At 59.7% G+C, this 15861-nt stretch overlaps 1 protein-coding gene across 4 annotated transcripts in view; it reads right to left on the bottom strand.

Moving 5' to 3' along the window:
* Nucleotides 1-1697: 1697 nt before the first annotated feature.
* BOC (BOC cell adhesion associated, oncogene regulated) overlaps nt 1698-15861 on the bottom strand; it is a 30200-nt gene continuing 16036 nt past the window's right edge. The window contains exons 4-18 of one of the 4 annotated variants that reach the window (XM_039913590.1): nt 12071-12217; nt 11786-11929; nt 11229-11522; nt 10624-10896; nt 9916-10217; nt 9568-9730; nt 9239-9349; nt 8736-8942; nt 8414-8595; nt 7792-7897; nt 7027-7149; nt 5870-6064; nt 4907-5255; nt 4449-4621; nt 1698-3456 (exon numbers count right to left, since the gene is read on the bottom strand). In XM_039913590.1, coding sequence (XP_039769524.1) covers nt 3323-3456; nt 4449-4621; nt 4907-5255; nt 5870-6064; nt 7027-7149; nt 7792-7897; nt 8414-8595; nt 8736-8942; nt 9239-9349; nt 9568-9730; nt 9916-10217; nt 10624-10896; nt 11229-11522; nt 11786-11929; nt 12071-12217 — 2903 coding nt within the window. In that variant the 3' untranslated portion in view covers nt 1698-3322. The remainder of the gene's footprint in view (nt 3457-4448; nt 4622-4906; nt 5256-5869; nt 6065-7026; nt 7150-7791; nt 7898-8413; nt 8596-8735; nt 8943-9238; nt 9350-9567; nt 9731-9915; nt 10218-10623; nt 10897-11228; nt 11523-11785; nt 11930-12070; nt 12218-15861) is intronic. The other 3 variants (XM_039913592.1, XM_029075207.2, XM_039913591.1) reach the window with 3 other exon arrangements.

Below are 15861 nucleotides of genomic sequence, written 5' to 3'. Positions count from 1 at the left end.
GGCCTGAAGGTGTCAGCGATACCCAGGTTGGATAGTGTTTCCAGGAGAAGGAGGGTGTGGTCCCCAGGGACAAAGTTCAAGGAAGATTAGGCTAACATAGAAGAGAGATCATTGGATTTAGCAAGGTGGAAGTCATTGGTGAGCTGGGACAGTGTGGTCTCCATAGTGAAGCGTGGCTGTGGGGAGGGGGAAGCTGGATGACAGTAAATTGAAGAGGGAAAGTGGAGCAGGCATCAGGAATATACCACCCAGTTGAGGATTTGGGACAAGAAGAGAACGGAGTGATGGGGTATTAATTAGTTGGAGGGAGCAGTGGGTTTCAGAAAGGGATTTTTAGACTTGGGGATGTGCGTGTGTTTGAAGGCTGAGGGGGAAGGAGCCAGTGGAAAGTGAGTGAGCAACTGAAGATGGCAGTCGAGGAGGTTCAAGATGGTGATTGGGGACGTTCAAGGTAGTGGTTGGGGCGTTAGAAGATGGCTATCTGGGAGGGAGGGTCCGAGAATAATAATGATATTTGTTTAGCCCTTACTATGTGCCAAGCACTGTTCTAAGCTCCAGGGTAGATACAAGGTAATCGGGTTGTCCCATGTGGGGCTCACAGTCTTCATCCCCATTTTACAGATGAGGTAACTGAGGCACAGAGAAGTTAAGCGACTTGCCCAAAGTCACACAGCTGACAAGTGATGAATCGGGAATTAGAACCCATGACCTCTGCCTCCCAAGCCCAGGCTCTTTCCACTAAGCCATGCCGCTTCCCTGGCTCTGGGAAGGAGTCGGGGGGGTGGGGAATTCAGGCTCATCCGTTTCCTGTGTTGGGGAAGCGGTTACATCCCACCCCTAACACTATGGAGGGGCCTTCCACCGGGCCTAGCTGCACTGCCGTATCCCACACCACACACCCGCTGGGCAGCCTTGGGTGGGGGGGCAGCTGAAGGCCCAGTGTCTGGGTAGCCGTTGGGCCGGCAGACCCGGAGGACGGTCTCGGACAATTTTCTGTCTTTGTAATCACAGCAATCGAGGGTTTATCGCTGACCCCGGCATTCTAGGGGTCGTGTCCTGTGAGCCCTCCATCCGCCTGCGGGTACTGGTGTTTGCTTGTCATATCGAACTCCTAGTGCCCCTCCCCTGTAACCTTACCTTGGTTGGCTTCTCCTGCCCTCTGCTCTCCTCCGCTCCTTCCCCGTCCCCTGCCTCCCCCCACCACCCGCGCCCTTCTTTCGTCGCCTCGCACCCAACTTTCATTGCCCCAGATGGGAACGGAGGCGCCGAGGGAGGCATCCAGTCATCCTTCCCTTGGCCAGCAGAGGGTAAGCTTCTCTCTCATCTGGACGAGCCGAAGCCTGGCCTATTTCCCTGGCCCACTTTTGGGAGAGGACGGCCGCACATTCTTGTTGGAAAACTCTTAACTTCCCTGGCCAGGCCCAACCTCCCAGTCGGCCCCTTCTCCCCACCAGATCGGCAAATTGCATTTTAGCAAACAGCAGTATAGGAAGAGGCCTGGGGGGGGGCGGGGGGGGGGCGGAAGCCAGAAGAGGCCGAGCCAGTCAGAGGCGGGAGAGGGCAGCGGCCGGAGGCGGCCGAGGGGCTGGCTGAGTTTCCCTCACTCCCTGGGCCCCACCAACCCTCCAGGGGAAGATGCTACTTGGCTATTTGGGCGTTAGCATCATGATGTGTAAAAACACAGCTGAAGCTGGGCCTCTGGATAAATAGACGCCGGTAAGTAAATGTTTATTTGAAAAAACTAGTGAGCCAGAGCAGTGGCAGAGCAAACTCAGAGAACCCGAGACACTTGGGGCAGTCAGTTCAGGCAGGCTTAGACACTGTTTCGTGCACAGCTGCAGAAATTACTAATTCCCTCTCCCAATACGCTTGTCTCTTCTTTCATTCTTAAATGTCACATTTACAGAGACCATAAACAGTGCCATTTTGGGAATGAACCAAAGGGACCACCCAGCCCAGAACTCTGTCTGTAACAGGGGCACCAGGACACTGAGGCACTTTTCTAGACGAGAACCCCAACTCTCTCTTCTCCATCCCCGATTCTTCCCCAGTGACCCAGCATGGACCATCTGACACCCCAACTCTCCCCTCTCTATCCTCGACTTTCATCTTTACAAACCCATTACAGATCACTGATCCAAACCCCTAGAACCTACATCTCTTTTCTGCTGTACAGTTTCCCGGGATTGAATTCCACTTGTTCTGCTGCCCCTTGGCCCAACATTCTTCTTCGTGAAATATTTCCTTTTGTTTGTTACGAATAAACCAGCAGCCCCCACGTCCCATGGCCAGGGGGATCGGGAACACCCCTTCCCCAGGACGGTGGGTAAAACTCCTGTCCGCTCCTGCCATTAGTCCCTGGCTTTGGGAATCAGGACCATGGGGTTCTAGACCCGGTTCTGCCTGGAGCTGCCTATCACGGACAAAGACTGCAAACACACTGAGTACTGGGCTGGACCCTTGGCCACCTGCCTACCCACTTGTTGTTCCCTGGTTCACAGTGGGACATGATAGGCTGCAATAAGAACCTGAGGGAGGCCACATGGACCACTGGTGCTGTGATGGTCTCTCCCACACAGCATCTCAGTCCTGCAGCCTCAGGACTGAGGCTCGTCTGACCCCATCTCTCCTTCCCCCATCCCTTCTCCAGGTAGAGGTGGATGGAGGGTAGTGGGAAGGGTGGCAAAGGAATGAGAGGAGTGGCGGAGGGAAGGGCAGAGACAGGGGACAGTGATGGGAGCAGTGGAGGGAGAGGCAGATTGGGGGTGGCGACAGAGGCAATGAAGGGAAAAGCAGTAACGGGATGGCGATGGGGGCAGCGGGGAACTAGAAAGCAGAGTGGGAGACCAGGGTGTTGGAGACGGCTCGGGAGCCGGGCTCAGGGCGCACCCTAAGGCCTATCGAGGTGAGAGGCTTACAGGGTTTTTCACAGGAGCTGGGCCCCATAGTGCCGATGCCACAAGAAGGGTCCACAGCTGGCATGCATGAGCCTGACCCCATGGGGTACCAGACTCGGATGGGTGGGCGGCCATCTGGCCATCCTGCCACCAGCCAGGATGGGGTTGAGGATGTTTCCTTGCAGCCCAGGCTGTGCTGTTGGCTCCCTGTCACTGTCCAATCACCACCTCTGTCTCAGGTGGCAGCTGTGCTGCTGCTGGTCCTCCCCATCAGAACCCCTTCCTTCTCGGAAGCATGACAAAGATACTATACATTTATTTACAGGTGCATAAATATATAAATACTGATGGTATAGAAAAATAAATACCAATTTTCTCTGAGTCTCTTTAGCAACAGTGCAGACATCAGGGAAGCCAGCTCCCACCTAGCCCGTGGGCGGGGTTGGCTGTTGAGACCCAGGCCCGGCACGGTAAGGGGTGAGTTGTGGTCCGAGGTCCCGAGGTGGCCGGCAGCTCTCCACCTGCTCCACAGGTGCCAGCCCCTGGCCACGTGCTGGTGCTGGACCGGGAGGGAAGGAGGCATGAAAACCCAGCGGGTTTCCACCCTCCCCCATCCCCCACCACTCCACCCATCCTGCCCCCCACATCCCACCCCACCCTATCCCACCTCATCCTGCCCACCCCTCCACTCATCCCACCCCTCTACCCCCAACCACCCATTCCTCGGCCCATCGCATCCCACCCTACCTCACCCTTCGTCCCGCCCCACAGTGCCAGGCAGCCCCTGCCTCCCCGCTTCTGGGGGCCTAGAGTTCAGCAATCCCTGCGGTGTAGAGTTGCAGTGGGGTGCAGGTTGGAGGGGTGCTGCGCTCAACCCTTCAGGGGCAGGCCGCTTTGCGAATGAAAGCTCCCGTGGGGTCGGGTGTTGGTCATCCACAGGCTCAGGGCCTACTGTTCAAGCCCCAGGTTGAGGGCTGTGCAGGCACTAAGTTCCAGCTCTTAAGAGGCTCCGGCATGAGCATGGGTGCAGGCATGAGTGCAGGCAGCTCAGTGGCAGCCCCCGGAGGTGTGAACGTCAGGCTGGGTCCCCGGTCCCACCGCGGTGAGTCATGTGGGCGGACTCCCTAACCAACTACAAGACCCAGCAGCGCTCCATGTCTGCGGGTTAGCGGCCTGGGGGCAGCGGAGGCAGGAGGAATGTGATAATGATCCCGAATCACAGGCCGGGGCTCTGCCTCGCCCTGGCAGACCTGGAGGCTGCCGCCATTCAGCCCGACTCCCAGAGCAACCCCTTTGTCTGCATCCATGCCAGGGAACCTGCCCCACCTAGCCCTGTTCCCCAGGACTGGGCTTGGGCAAATCACCTAACTTCTCTGAGCCTCAGTTTCCACATCTGTAAAATGGGGAGTCAATACCTGTTCTCCCTCCAGCTTCAATTGTGAGCTTCAGGAGGGACTGGGTCTGATCTGCTTGCAGTAACTACCCCAGCTTAAAGTGCTCGGAACATAGTAGATTCCTAACGGATGCTATAATTCTGATTGTTATCGTTACCTGACAGGAAGAGTGTGTCCCACAGAGCTTCTGACCTGGGGTTCTCACTGTCATCTCTGTCCGCCATGGCTGGTTCCTGGTGCCGGTGGCCTTCTCCTTGGGGTCCGGGCAGCTGGTGGGTGGGGGCAGGTGAGCCTGGGTCTGGGAAGGGCCTGGACTCACAGGTGTCTGTTCTGTGCAACAAGAGAGCAGGAGTGACAGGACTGAGTCTGGGGTACCAGTGAGCAGGGTGTGGGGAGGGGCAAGGGGCTGGCACCAGTGAGTGGGATGCGGGGAGGGGCCAGTGCTGGTGGATGAGGGTCTGGGTAGCAGGCAGTAGATGGGGAGGGTGGCTGGGCCCCCGGTCAGCAGCATCCCACTTCCTGCATCCCTCCTGGAGGGGCCCACAGCTGCCCTGCCCCCTGATCCCCCCGGCACCTGGGTAGGAGAGGACCGAGAATGGGGTGGGGACAGATTACCTGGGGTCAGGAGGATTCAGCGGGGCAGGGCCAGGGCCAAGCTTACTCCCCCACTGCCCTGCCTCGAGGCCACTCAGCGGTGGTTGGACTGGGAGAGGGCAGTGGGCCAGCCGGGCCGGCGTTGGTCCGGGTGACAGGCAGAGGGCTCCCTGATTCTCTCCCTCAGTGCAGGGTGCCAGCTGCTGGAGATGCGCCGGGCTGTAGTCGTGGGGATCTGTGGCAGGGCAGCCCCCTGACCTGGGCAGGCCGCTGGCTCGAGAGGGGGCGATGGCCCTGAGGGGCACCAGGGTGTACTGGCAGGAGGCTGTCAGCAGAGAGGGGCCCGGGCAGCCCAAGTCCGTTGTGTGTTCTGGAAGTAGGAGATCGAGGAGCCGGTCACCCTCTGAGCCTGGGTGCTCTCGTGGTAGTGGCCACTTGGCCATCACCATTCCTGTCACTTCTGGGGGAGTGGTGGAACTTCTCTCCTCTCCCACCCTTGCTGAGAAATCAGGTCCCACTCAGCCCCCAGGCACAGAGCCGGGCAGACACCTGAATAGAGACCCGGGGTGCAGACCCAGACAGAGATCCAGGCGTAGACCCGAACGGAGACCCGAGCCAAACAGGGGCAGCGAGCTGAGACTAGGCTTGTTCCATCCAGAAACACGGGGAAACCGGTCTGGGCCAAAGGAGAAGAGGCCCAGCACGATGAGGGTAGGGCACTGGGTGAGGGTAGAAGGGGTGGGTTGGGGAAGGCATTGGAGTGGGGATGTGTAGGCGGGTTGGGGGCGGGGGTTGGGGAATGGTGCAGGTGCTCCGCCGTTGAAGACAATCCTCAAGTGACTGCTTACCTGTCTCCTCTTTACTCTAAATCAGTTTTCCAAGAGTGGCAGTTTCTCTGGCCCCAGGCCCCAGCCCTCTGCCCCAGCCCTTGTCCCTGCCCCAGCCCCGAGCCGGCCGGAGGTGGGTGGGGAGGTCGTCACTCACTCTGCTTGGACCAGGCCCTCCACAGGCAGAAGGGGATGAAGGCCACGATGAGGAGGACGACAGAGCCCAGCACCACACCGACGATCAGGTAGGGCAGGTCGCTGGAGCGGGCCACGATGGCGAACGGCGGCGGCTGCTTGGGCAGGGCCAGCGTCGGGGGTGGAGGACGGCCGGGAAGCACGGGATACTTTCGGGCTGGGGCCAGGGAGGGGGGGAATGAAGTCATGGGCTGTTTCCCAACCCTTATGACCCCTGGGGGACAGTGGGTGCCCTGGATGATTCCCTGATGGGGGCCTGGGGGCATTTCAAGCTGCATACATGACCGGGGTGGTTAGGGGTTGATCACAGCCTGGAACCCGGAGAATCCTCGGAAGGGGAATGTGAGCAGGAGGAGCAGGGAGCTGCCGTCACAGCAGAAAGCCTCCCTCAGGTTCGGGGTGAGGGGGTCCCTCCTGACACCATCCCTCCCCAGACCCTGTTCATCACCTCTCCTCCACAATGTCCAGACAGGGCCTGGCCAGGGGGAAGAGATGAGGAAATGGAACACTGGGCAGAAGCCCACTGCCCAGAGGGAAATGGTTCACAGGTGAATCTAGCCTGGGCCGCCTGCATCGGTGGCTTCATCAGAGCTTCAGCCCCCCTTGGCCTGTTCTGGGAGACTTAGTGGAGACTGGGGGAGTCTGAGTCTCCTCCCTCGAAGCCCCCTCCCACTGAGCCCTGGGCTTGAGAGCAGGGGATCAGCCTTGGCTGGCGACCAGGGCAGAAAACCTGCATTTGTCTCCTTCCCCTGGCTCTGTGAGCCCCAGGCCCAGACACTTAGTCTCTCTGGGGCTCAGTTTCTCCCTGTGGTGAATGGGGATAATGATCCTATCACTCCCAGCCTGTGGGGGAGTGGGGAAGGTTAATGACATCTAGGCGGCAAATCACCTGTGGTGGGAGAGAAAGTCACCGTACCAATCCCGGGAGCCAGCTAGGTGCCCCAGCCAGAGCCTGCCAAGCCCACAGAGCTCGCAGAGCCCGTAGAGCCGAGGGTCCTGGGCCTCCCTGGGGAGCCAGCTGGGTGGAGGCCAGCTCCTACCGGGCCCCAGGACCCCGAGAACCAGCCAGCAAGCGGGATGCATGGGCAGGCCTGGTTGGGATCAGAAAGGCAGCCTCACCTTTGGTCTCACAGATCATGACATTGCTAAAGTCGCTCTCGCCTCCCTCGTTGAAGCACTGCATCTTGATGTCATATGAGGTTTCCGGCTGCAGCTGGCTGATGGAGTGCCAGTAGCGGTCCCCTGGGGAGTGGACACGTGGCACCCTGCCCGTTATTCCTCTGGACTGGTGGCCATGGGCCGCTGGCTGGCCCAGAAACCATCCTGGGAGATTGTCAGGCCGGGTCTAGTGTTTGCCATGGCACAGGACTGGGGGTCCGAGGGTGCCGACCAGTAGAACCGGGAGTTCTAGTTTTTTGGGTTTTTTTACGGTATTTGTTAAACATTTACTATACACCAGGCACTATTCTAAGCACCAGGGTAGATAACAAGGTAATCAGGTTGGACACAGGGGGTTCACATTCTTAATCCCCATTTTACAGATGAGGTAACTGAGGCATAGAGAAGTGAAATGACCTGCCTAAAGTCATACAGCAGATGAATGGCGGAGCCAGGACTAGAACCCAAGTCCTTCTGACTCTCCAGCCTGGGCTCTATCCAACGGTGGGGCCTGGACTAACCAGGTCACATTGGGTTCAGGATCTCTGCTGGCCAGGTGCTGTGAGAACCTCATTCCAGTCTCCACACAGCACTTGGTGGGCCCCTTCGCAAGCCACCCCTGTTGCACCCTGTAGCCCCTCCACAAACACACACACCCGGCTGCCGGGGGGTTTCTCGGGGTCACCTCCTGCCAGAACCACCCCCCCATTCGACTCGCTGACCTACCCTCCACCACGTCCTTTTTGTAGTCGCTGTCATTGTCACTGTCCGTGGGCCGGTAGTATATGAAGAAGCCATGGATCGGGGTGTGGTTGTTGCTGGCTGGGATGTACTGCAGGGAGCAGAGTGGTTCATCATGGGACATGGGCAGAACAGGGAAGTGAGGGGCCACGGGCCACTGGCAGAGCAGAAGGGTCAGGTGAAGGGGAAATACGGACCACCGGCAGAGACAGGGGGCTCAGGGACATAAGTGCTGGGAGATGTAGGAGAGGGGCACGGGCCATCAGTAGGGTGGGGCCCAAGAGAACGGGGAGCCAAGGGCCAAGCATGTGGGGCTGCAGTGAGGGCCCCGCTCGGCTCCTGCTGAGCTCCTGCTCGGTTCCGGGCTGCCTTCCTCGCTTGCGGGAAACGGCCTGGTGACAGTTTCCCACAGCCTCACCCGGCTCTGCTCTGGGACCCCGAGCTCCTGCAGCTGAATTACCCCGGTGGAGTCCAGCCCCCGGCAGCAGAGCGGAGCGGGACCCCAGCCCAGAGGCCTGAGTGAAGTACTGGTGAGGAGGGGAGATGGGACAGGGGCTCCATACCCTCCCTTGGACCATCCCCACTCTCCATCCCCCATGCCCCATACCATCCACTTCAGCATGATGGTGGTCTCGTTAACAGCCTCGGTGAAGGTGATGTGCGGCCCGGCAACGGGCCGTTCGTAGCTGCGGCTCCCGGAACCGGACACAAGGTAAGGGCGCGATGCCGCGCTGGGCCTGCTCTCCCCCAGGATATTCATAGCACGGACCCGGAACTTGTAGGAGGTGCCTGCGGGGACACCCAAGTCCTGGGTCCTCCGAGCATCCCAAGAGGATGGGAGGGCAGATCCTGGGAGCCAGGGCCACTGGGGGTTGCAGGTGGGTGGGCGGGTGACTGGTGGCATTGGGGTGGGTGGGGAGTGCTCCTACCTTTCTCTAGACCTGCGATTTCTACGGAGAGCCGTGATGGAGGGATGGCACTGGAGGCCGGCACCCAGTCCCCGACCTTCTTCAATTTCCTGGCCTCCACGCGGAAGGACTGGATAGGGAACCCCCCGTTCCCACGGGGGATCCAGGTCACATACACAGAGGTCTCAGAGGCCGTGGAAATGGTGGGACGGTCTGGGGCCTCGGGGGCTGTGGGAGGAAGGGGTGTATGACTCCAGCTGCAGGGAATGGGAGAGTCTGGGAGAGATGGTGTTCTCCATCCAGGTTGGGGAGAGCAGGGGGAGAGGAAGAAGGCTGGACTGGGGTGGGACTGGGACAAGAGTGGAGGGAAGGAAGAAAGGAGGGGGAAGGGAGGGGAGGGGTCCAGGTCATTGGGCTTGGGCAGAAGCAGAACCCCTTGGCCTTTAGTCACCTGGGCTGAGTCATTCGCTTGTCCACCTCCCCCAACCCCACCTCCTGACCCTGGCCACCCTCTCCGCCCTTACGGGAGAGGCGACTGTTGTCTGGGAGCACACTGCTCTTCATACCAGCCGCCGGGTCATCCCTCTGGACCTGCTGCTCTTTGCCGGCAATGATCTCAGGCTTGGGCCGCCGACCTGCACCAGGACAGAGGGTTCTTTAGGGATGGCTGTGTCTTTTGCTGGGGGCAGCAGACGTTGTCGGCCCCCGGGGCCAGTTTCCATCCAGGGAAAAAGCCTGCAACTTCCTGGGGTCTGGGCCCAACCTGCCTGGCAGTCCAGCCCCATGGCCGATGGCTAGGACCAGGGGGTGGACCAGCGGATGCTTGGTGTGAGGAAAATCGATGGACAGTTACCAGTGCGGAAGGTCACCATGGCCGTCTGGCCCACCCCGGCGCAGTTGTGGGCCGCCACCTCAACTTCGTACAGACTCCCGGGGTCCAGCCGGGTCAGCGGCAGGCGGTGCTGGTGGCCAGGGATCTCGGAGACAGTCCAGTTCCCCGAGGAGTTTGCCGCCTGCTGGGGAATATGGCCAGTGAGGGTCAGGGGTGGCCAGGGGTGGCCAGCAAGGACTGGGGGAGGACAGCAGAGGCCAGGGGTATCTGGCCCTGCTTACTTCAGGGCAGTGCAGTCATTGGCTGACTGGGCTCCCACGAGTTTAGGAGAGCCCCCTGACCCTGGGGCCCAGTGCCAGACTTCCTCACCTTGCGGTGTTTGACCACGTAGAAGAGGACAGGGGCCCTGCTGCCCCCATCGTGCCGGGGCCTCCACACCAGCTCATAGGAGTCGGTCCTGGGTGTCCTGGGGGAGCTCAGGATGACCGGGGCTTCGGCTGGTACGGCCTGGCCCTCTCCAGAGAGGCAAGGCCCAGAGGCAGTCAGCGTGGTTGGCCTGGGCTGCAGGAGTGAGGCCGTCCCTGACGGCACCTGGTCGGGGGGCATGGAAGGTGTGGCAGGAGGCAGGGTCCAGCCCACCCCTGAGACCTGCTGCGGAGCAAATGTTGAGCCTGCAGGACAGAGTGGAGAAGGGAGAGCTGTTGAACAGCCTCCCAGGCCCAGGGGCTCAGGAGTTCAAGGGACAGGGTCTAGGGGCTGAGGGAGTCAGGAGTTGAGGGGTTGAGGAGGCCAGGGCTGAAGGGACCAGGGGCTGAGAGGCTGAGGAGGCCCGGGGCTAAGGGAGCCAGGGTCTGAGAGGCTGAGGAGGCCAGGGACTAAGGGTGTTGGGGCAGAAGGGCCGAGGGCACCAGCAGCTGAGGTGACCAGGGGCTGAGGGGCTGGGGTGGTGGTTGGGGGCCAGGGGCTGAGGGGCCTGCAGCTGAGAGGCAGGGCTGGGGTGGGGCACCTCTGGATTGGACAGCAAACAGAACGTGCGGCACTGGCAGAGGGGTGGCCTGGAGCTCCCCAGCCACTCACCAGGCCGGGCAGTCCTCAACTGGACCATGGCCTGGGCACTGCCGACTTCATTCTCTGCCATGCACTGGTACAGCCCATCGTCCAGTGGTCCGACGCCTGCCAGCCACAGGGTCCCACCGGCCAGGCTCAGGCGCTGGCTGGGGGCCAAGGGCACCGCGTTGTGCAGCCACAGCAAGGACGGTGGTGGGTTCCCACGCACCATGCAGGCCAGTCTGGCGTTTTGGCCCCACAGGACCACTTGCCGGCTCAGCTCCACTGTGACCTCCGGTGGCTCTGTGGGGGCGGGGTCACCAGTTGGCGAGGGGGCGCTTGCCCCCCCCAGCCCCCACAGCGTGACTGCTCTGCACTCCTCTGTTCTCCTGACCCCTCCCATCAGGTCACCCTGCACATCCCCCCATCAACTCTGCTCTATATTCTTCTACTCTCCTGACCCCTCGCCCCCAACTCCCCCTGCAAATGCTCCTGTCAACTCTTCTCTACACCACCCTGCTCTCCTGACCCCCTCCTCCCAGCTCCCCTTGCTCTTCCTTCATCAACTCCATTCCTATGCCCAACTCCGTCACCCCACTGGGGGCGCGGCCGGAAGAAGGGGGCGGGGTCCTTACCGAACACCTGGACGCGATACAGAATGACTGCCGCCCCTGGCTCGCCTACGCCATTGTCCGCCATGCAGCGATAAGTCCCAGAGTCCTGCTCGGTGGCAGCATCAATGAGAAGGTTGCTCAGTAGGAAGCGGGTGTTGTTGTAGCCCCCCACGCTGGATCCGTCTTTGGCCCAGGTGACTCGTGGCGGCGGTGCCCCACTGGCCACACACTCCAGGACGAGACTCTGACCCCTGGTAACGGTGATGGTCTGGGCTTCGCGGGGGTAGATGATCCGAGCCGCCTCTGCGCTAGCACCTGGTAGGTTGGTGAGGCCGGAGAGGGGAGGGAGGAGTCAGGTTATCGGCAGGGCAGAGTGGGGAGACGAAGGGAGAGATCTGCTGATTCCCTGTGGGGCCGGAGAACAGGGCGGACCTGTACCACTGGTCCTCAGGCTGGCCTAGCCCTGCAGGGTGCCTTCTCGACTGCTACTCAAATGGCTCTGGGCACGGGCACCCCTGGCCTCTGACCCCACCCTCCTGGTGACCCGGAGAAAGAGGGGAAAGAAAAGAGCCTCTTACGTCGCACCCGCAGGCGGTCACTGGACCCCGAGGTCTTGACTTCCTGGGTCACGGGGTTGTAGGCAGCGCACTTGTACGTGCCCTCATCCTCGTGGCTGGCGTTGACAATTTGCAGGTTCCCCGACGGCATGATCAGGTAGTTGTCTGGGGAGAAAGGTGGAGGGCTAGGCAGGGTGAGCCACGTGAGTCTTGTGGTTGAGTCTTGCCAATTGCCCTGCCTGACCCGTCCCCGTCCCTGTCCCGCTGTGCCACCCACCAGTGCCCCCTCAGCCCCTCACCACACACCTCTGGAAGCCTCTAGCCACTCGTGCTTGACACTGTAGCGAGCCTGGGCCTTGGGGTGGCTCTCAGGGAGGTGGCAGGCGATGATGGCTGTGTTCCCCTCATCCACCTCAATCACATGCTGGCCGTCTGGCTTGAAGTCCTGGAGATCTGTAAGGGAATGAGGGCCGGAGGCAGGCAGAGTCAGAGGGCGATGAACATCTGCTTCCTGCATGCCTCCAGTGCTGCAGGCAGACACGGTGGTTTAGGCCATGGGGGCTGTGGATTAGGGGGATCTGCGCCTGGCCTGCCGGGATCGTCTGGGATCCGACCTGTTCCAGGTTTGAGGCCCTGACCTAGCCAAAGGCCATACAGATCAGACGGGCCTGGGTGAAATTCAAAATGGAAGAGTTTGGAGCTCCTGGAATTCTCTCGGGGCTCTAGGGTGTCGGAAAGATGACTTCCTGGCTGAGAAGCCCTTTGCTTTCATGGTTTGAAATTTTTTCATTGGTTTTTGTTAAGCTCTTTACTTTGTGCCAGGCACTATACTAAGTAGATACAAGATAATCAGGTTGGACAAAGTCTAGGTCCCACAAGGGGTTTTCAGCTTTAATTCCCATTTTACAGATGGGGTAACTGAGGAACAGAGGAGTTAAATGATTTGCCCAAGGTCACATGTCGGTCAAGTGGACAGCACCCAGCTCTGTCCATGCTGCCAAGCTTGAATCCCTTGCTTCGCAGGGGAAGCTGCTCAGGGGGAATGGGGGCGGGGGGAACTCGAGCCCCCCGAGCCCCTGTGACCGAGTGAGGCTGCATGGATACTGGATCTGAGCGTTTGGTGCCCCCCGGGATCAGCCTGCGGACCCCTCCACTCCCGACCCTATTTAGGTGGGATGGGAGGCTTGAGAGAGATGAAACACCTGCACCCCTGCCCTTCCCCACATAGAGCATGGCAATAGACCAACTGGCTGGATTCCAGCCACTCTGGACGCTTTAGGAGGCAGCCACACCTCCCCCTGGCCTCCTGCCCACCCCGCCTTCCTTCTGGATTTTCACTGCAGGCACCCTCTACCCCAGGCCCCACCACACCTGCCCCCCAGCTTTCCTTCAGGACTTTCATTGCACTCCCCCACCCCCATCCCGGCCCCGATTCCTTCCCCCGTCTGCCCCGCCATCCTTCAGGTCTCTCACTGTAGGCACCCCTCTGCCTCATGCCTACCCCGCCTTCCTTCTGCACCCCAGGACTGTTGCCAACATCTCGGAATGGATGCTTCAATCACATCAGGGCATTGGATTGGGGAAACGAAGACAGGGGCTTGCACCGTGGGGGAACAAATGCAACAGTGGAGCAGACCATCTGGATGGCTATACAGGGCCAAACCTACCCGTGCATAATGAAGGTCAGAATGTTCAACCACCCCAACACCCAGGGGAGGGGTCCTCAGTGGGCTTGTCCAGACCTCGAAAACAAACCCCTTTGCCTTTCCTCCCGCCTCCCACCGGCAGGACCCACTAGCCGAGCCCCAAGGAAATCATCTGGGGCCCCTGGTGGCCACAACAGCTCACTCACCTCTACTGCTCCGTTCCCCCAGTCAGGACAATATGGGGGCTGGCTCACTCCCTCCCCTCCTCCCCCAACCCTTGACACTTCCTCAGTAGGCTCCCACGATGGAAAAGATATTCTCTCTCTCTGATTCCCGAACCCCAGTTGGGACAATATGGAGACCAGCTCTCTTCCTCCCCTTCTCCCCGGGCCCCTGACACTTCCTCAGCAGGCTCGCACGATGGAAAAAATATTCTCCACTTTGGCTCCAGAGATCTTCTGCCGCTTCCCTCCCCTCTTCCCCCACTGCTATGGAAAGGGAAAACCAAATTCCTCCAACAGTCGTGGTGATTGAAGCAAGATTCTCTTGCTCATTTGCTGGCACCTTCCCTCCCTCTCTCCCTTTCACGGCCACCCCCTCCACCTCTCTTTCCCTATCTTTCCCCCCTTCTCTGTCTCTCTGTCCCAACACCTACCTCCCTCTTTCTCTCTTCTCCTCTCTTTTCCCTTTCTCCCTCTCCCTAATGTTCTCTCCCCTTTAATAAAAAACAGCTCCCTGGCATGGTGGTGGAAACCTCCCCCAAGGCCAAACATACTGGCTGCTCCCTTCATTGTGCTGGGACTGTTCTCTCACCCAAAGCTGTGCAGTGGAGGAATGCTGTGGTAGAAGGCAGGGAAGCCAAGCCACAGCAGGAGGAAGAAGAGGAAAAGGACGAGGAGGAGGAGGAGGAAGAGATAGAGAGAGCACATGCACAGATGAAATAGAGACAAGAAGGGAGATCAGCAAGGGAGGAGGAGGAGGAAGTGGGTAGATCTGTGCAGTCATAACCATGATTTCCAGAGAAAGGGCCCTGTTACTTGAAGAATGTTTTGGCTCCATCCAGTGACAAACAATAAAGAGTCTAAGAGCAGGGAATGAGCTGGAGTCTCCAGGGCCAGTCGGGATTGGGGTGGGGGAGGGGGCATGTCTCCACTGGGCACAGAAGCCGGAAGCAGGTTAACTCTTTAACATAGGGTGTATAGGGCATTCTGCTCCTCCATCTTGGAGCCTGAGGAAAGGAAAATATATCACACAGAGGGCAAAGCCCAACAGACATACAAAGAGAAAGAGGGTGAGAGCCAGGCACACAAAATGTTGACCTGGAATGTCCTCCCTGAAGCTGTGACCAAGTCCAGGCTCACTGGTCACTTGCCTTCTGGGACATCTGGAGCTGGAACTAGAGGCTGAGACCTGATGCAGGAGGGCAGTTTTGCTGTGTCCAAGGGCCCAGAAAACCCCACAGAGTGTGTGTGTGTGTGTGTGTGTGCGCGTGCACACTCGCCTGCAGGTGTTGTGTGATCCCGGTTTCCCCTGTGTTCCGCCAGATAAACCCTTGGGGTTTCCATTCCACCTCCTTCCCTCCCTTGTCCACTGGTTCCTCCCTTGGCCATGGACATTCATCTTCTGGTCAATTCCGGGCTAGAGCCCACCAAGCTTCAGCCCGGAAACCACCCGGTCCAGGGCCCTATTGGGTCTGCTCCCCTGACTCCCCTCCTCCAATCCTCAGCCCCGCCTCTCTCCCCCCACTCCCGCCCCCCAGTCCATGTCTCCCCGCCAGCCCATGTCTCCCTGCTAGCCGCCCTGCCTAAACACTTCAATGCTGATGAATGTCTCAGTGACAAGCCAATCGTTCTTGGCCTTAAACCCAAACTTGCTCTCTGCCCCCCCGCCCCGCCTCCCCAGCCATGTGTCTCTCTCTCTCCCCAGCTTTTTGGAACGGCGCCCAGAAATGTCCCTGCGGCCAAGCCTGGGCCCCTTGATGCACAGGGGAAATTGCGAGCAACACTGGGATAAATGGACTCAGCCTTGTAGATGCTCCTAGGGAGGGGTTAGGGGCTGAGGAGCGCCCGAGCTCCTTGAGCCTCAAGCTGTTCTGGTGACTGTGAGTGAGGCTTCTTGGCTGATGGGCCTGGGCATTTGGTGCCCCCAGCCCAGTCCGTGGACCCCTTCCCTGCTGGCCTTGTCTATATAGGGTGGGGGGTTTGGGGAAGATGACCCACCTGCACTCCTTGCCTTCCCCGACAGAGTTTGGCAGTAGTCCAACTGGCTGGATCCCAGCCGCTCTGTACTTTTAGTGAGGCAGCCACACTTCCCACTGCCTCCTGCCTGCCCCATCTTCCTACTGGACTCTCATTGCAGCAGCCGCTATCCCCAGGCCCCCCGCACTTCCCTTCTGCTTCCTGCCTGCCCCAACTTCATTCTGGACTTTCACTGAAGGCACCCCATCCTGGC

This window comes from Ornithorhynchus anatinus, chromosome 11 (assembly GCF_004115215.2).
Source record: "Ornithorhynchus anatinus isolate Pmale09 chromosome 11, mOrnAna1.pri.v4, whole genome shotgun sequence".
In the NCBI taxonomy this organism is placed as follows: Eukaryota; Metazoa; Chordata; class Mammalia; order Monotremata; family Ornithorhynchidae; genus Ornithorhynchus; species Ornithorhynchus anatinus.
The sequence above is the reverse complement of the archived record's forward strand: the minus strand, read 5'-3'. Positions and strand labels throughout refer to the sequence as shown.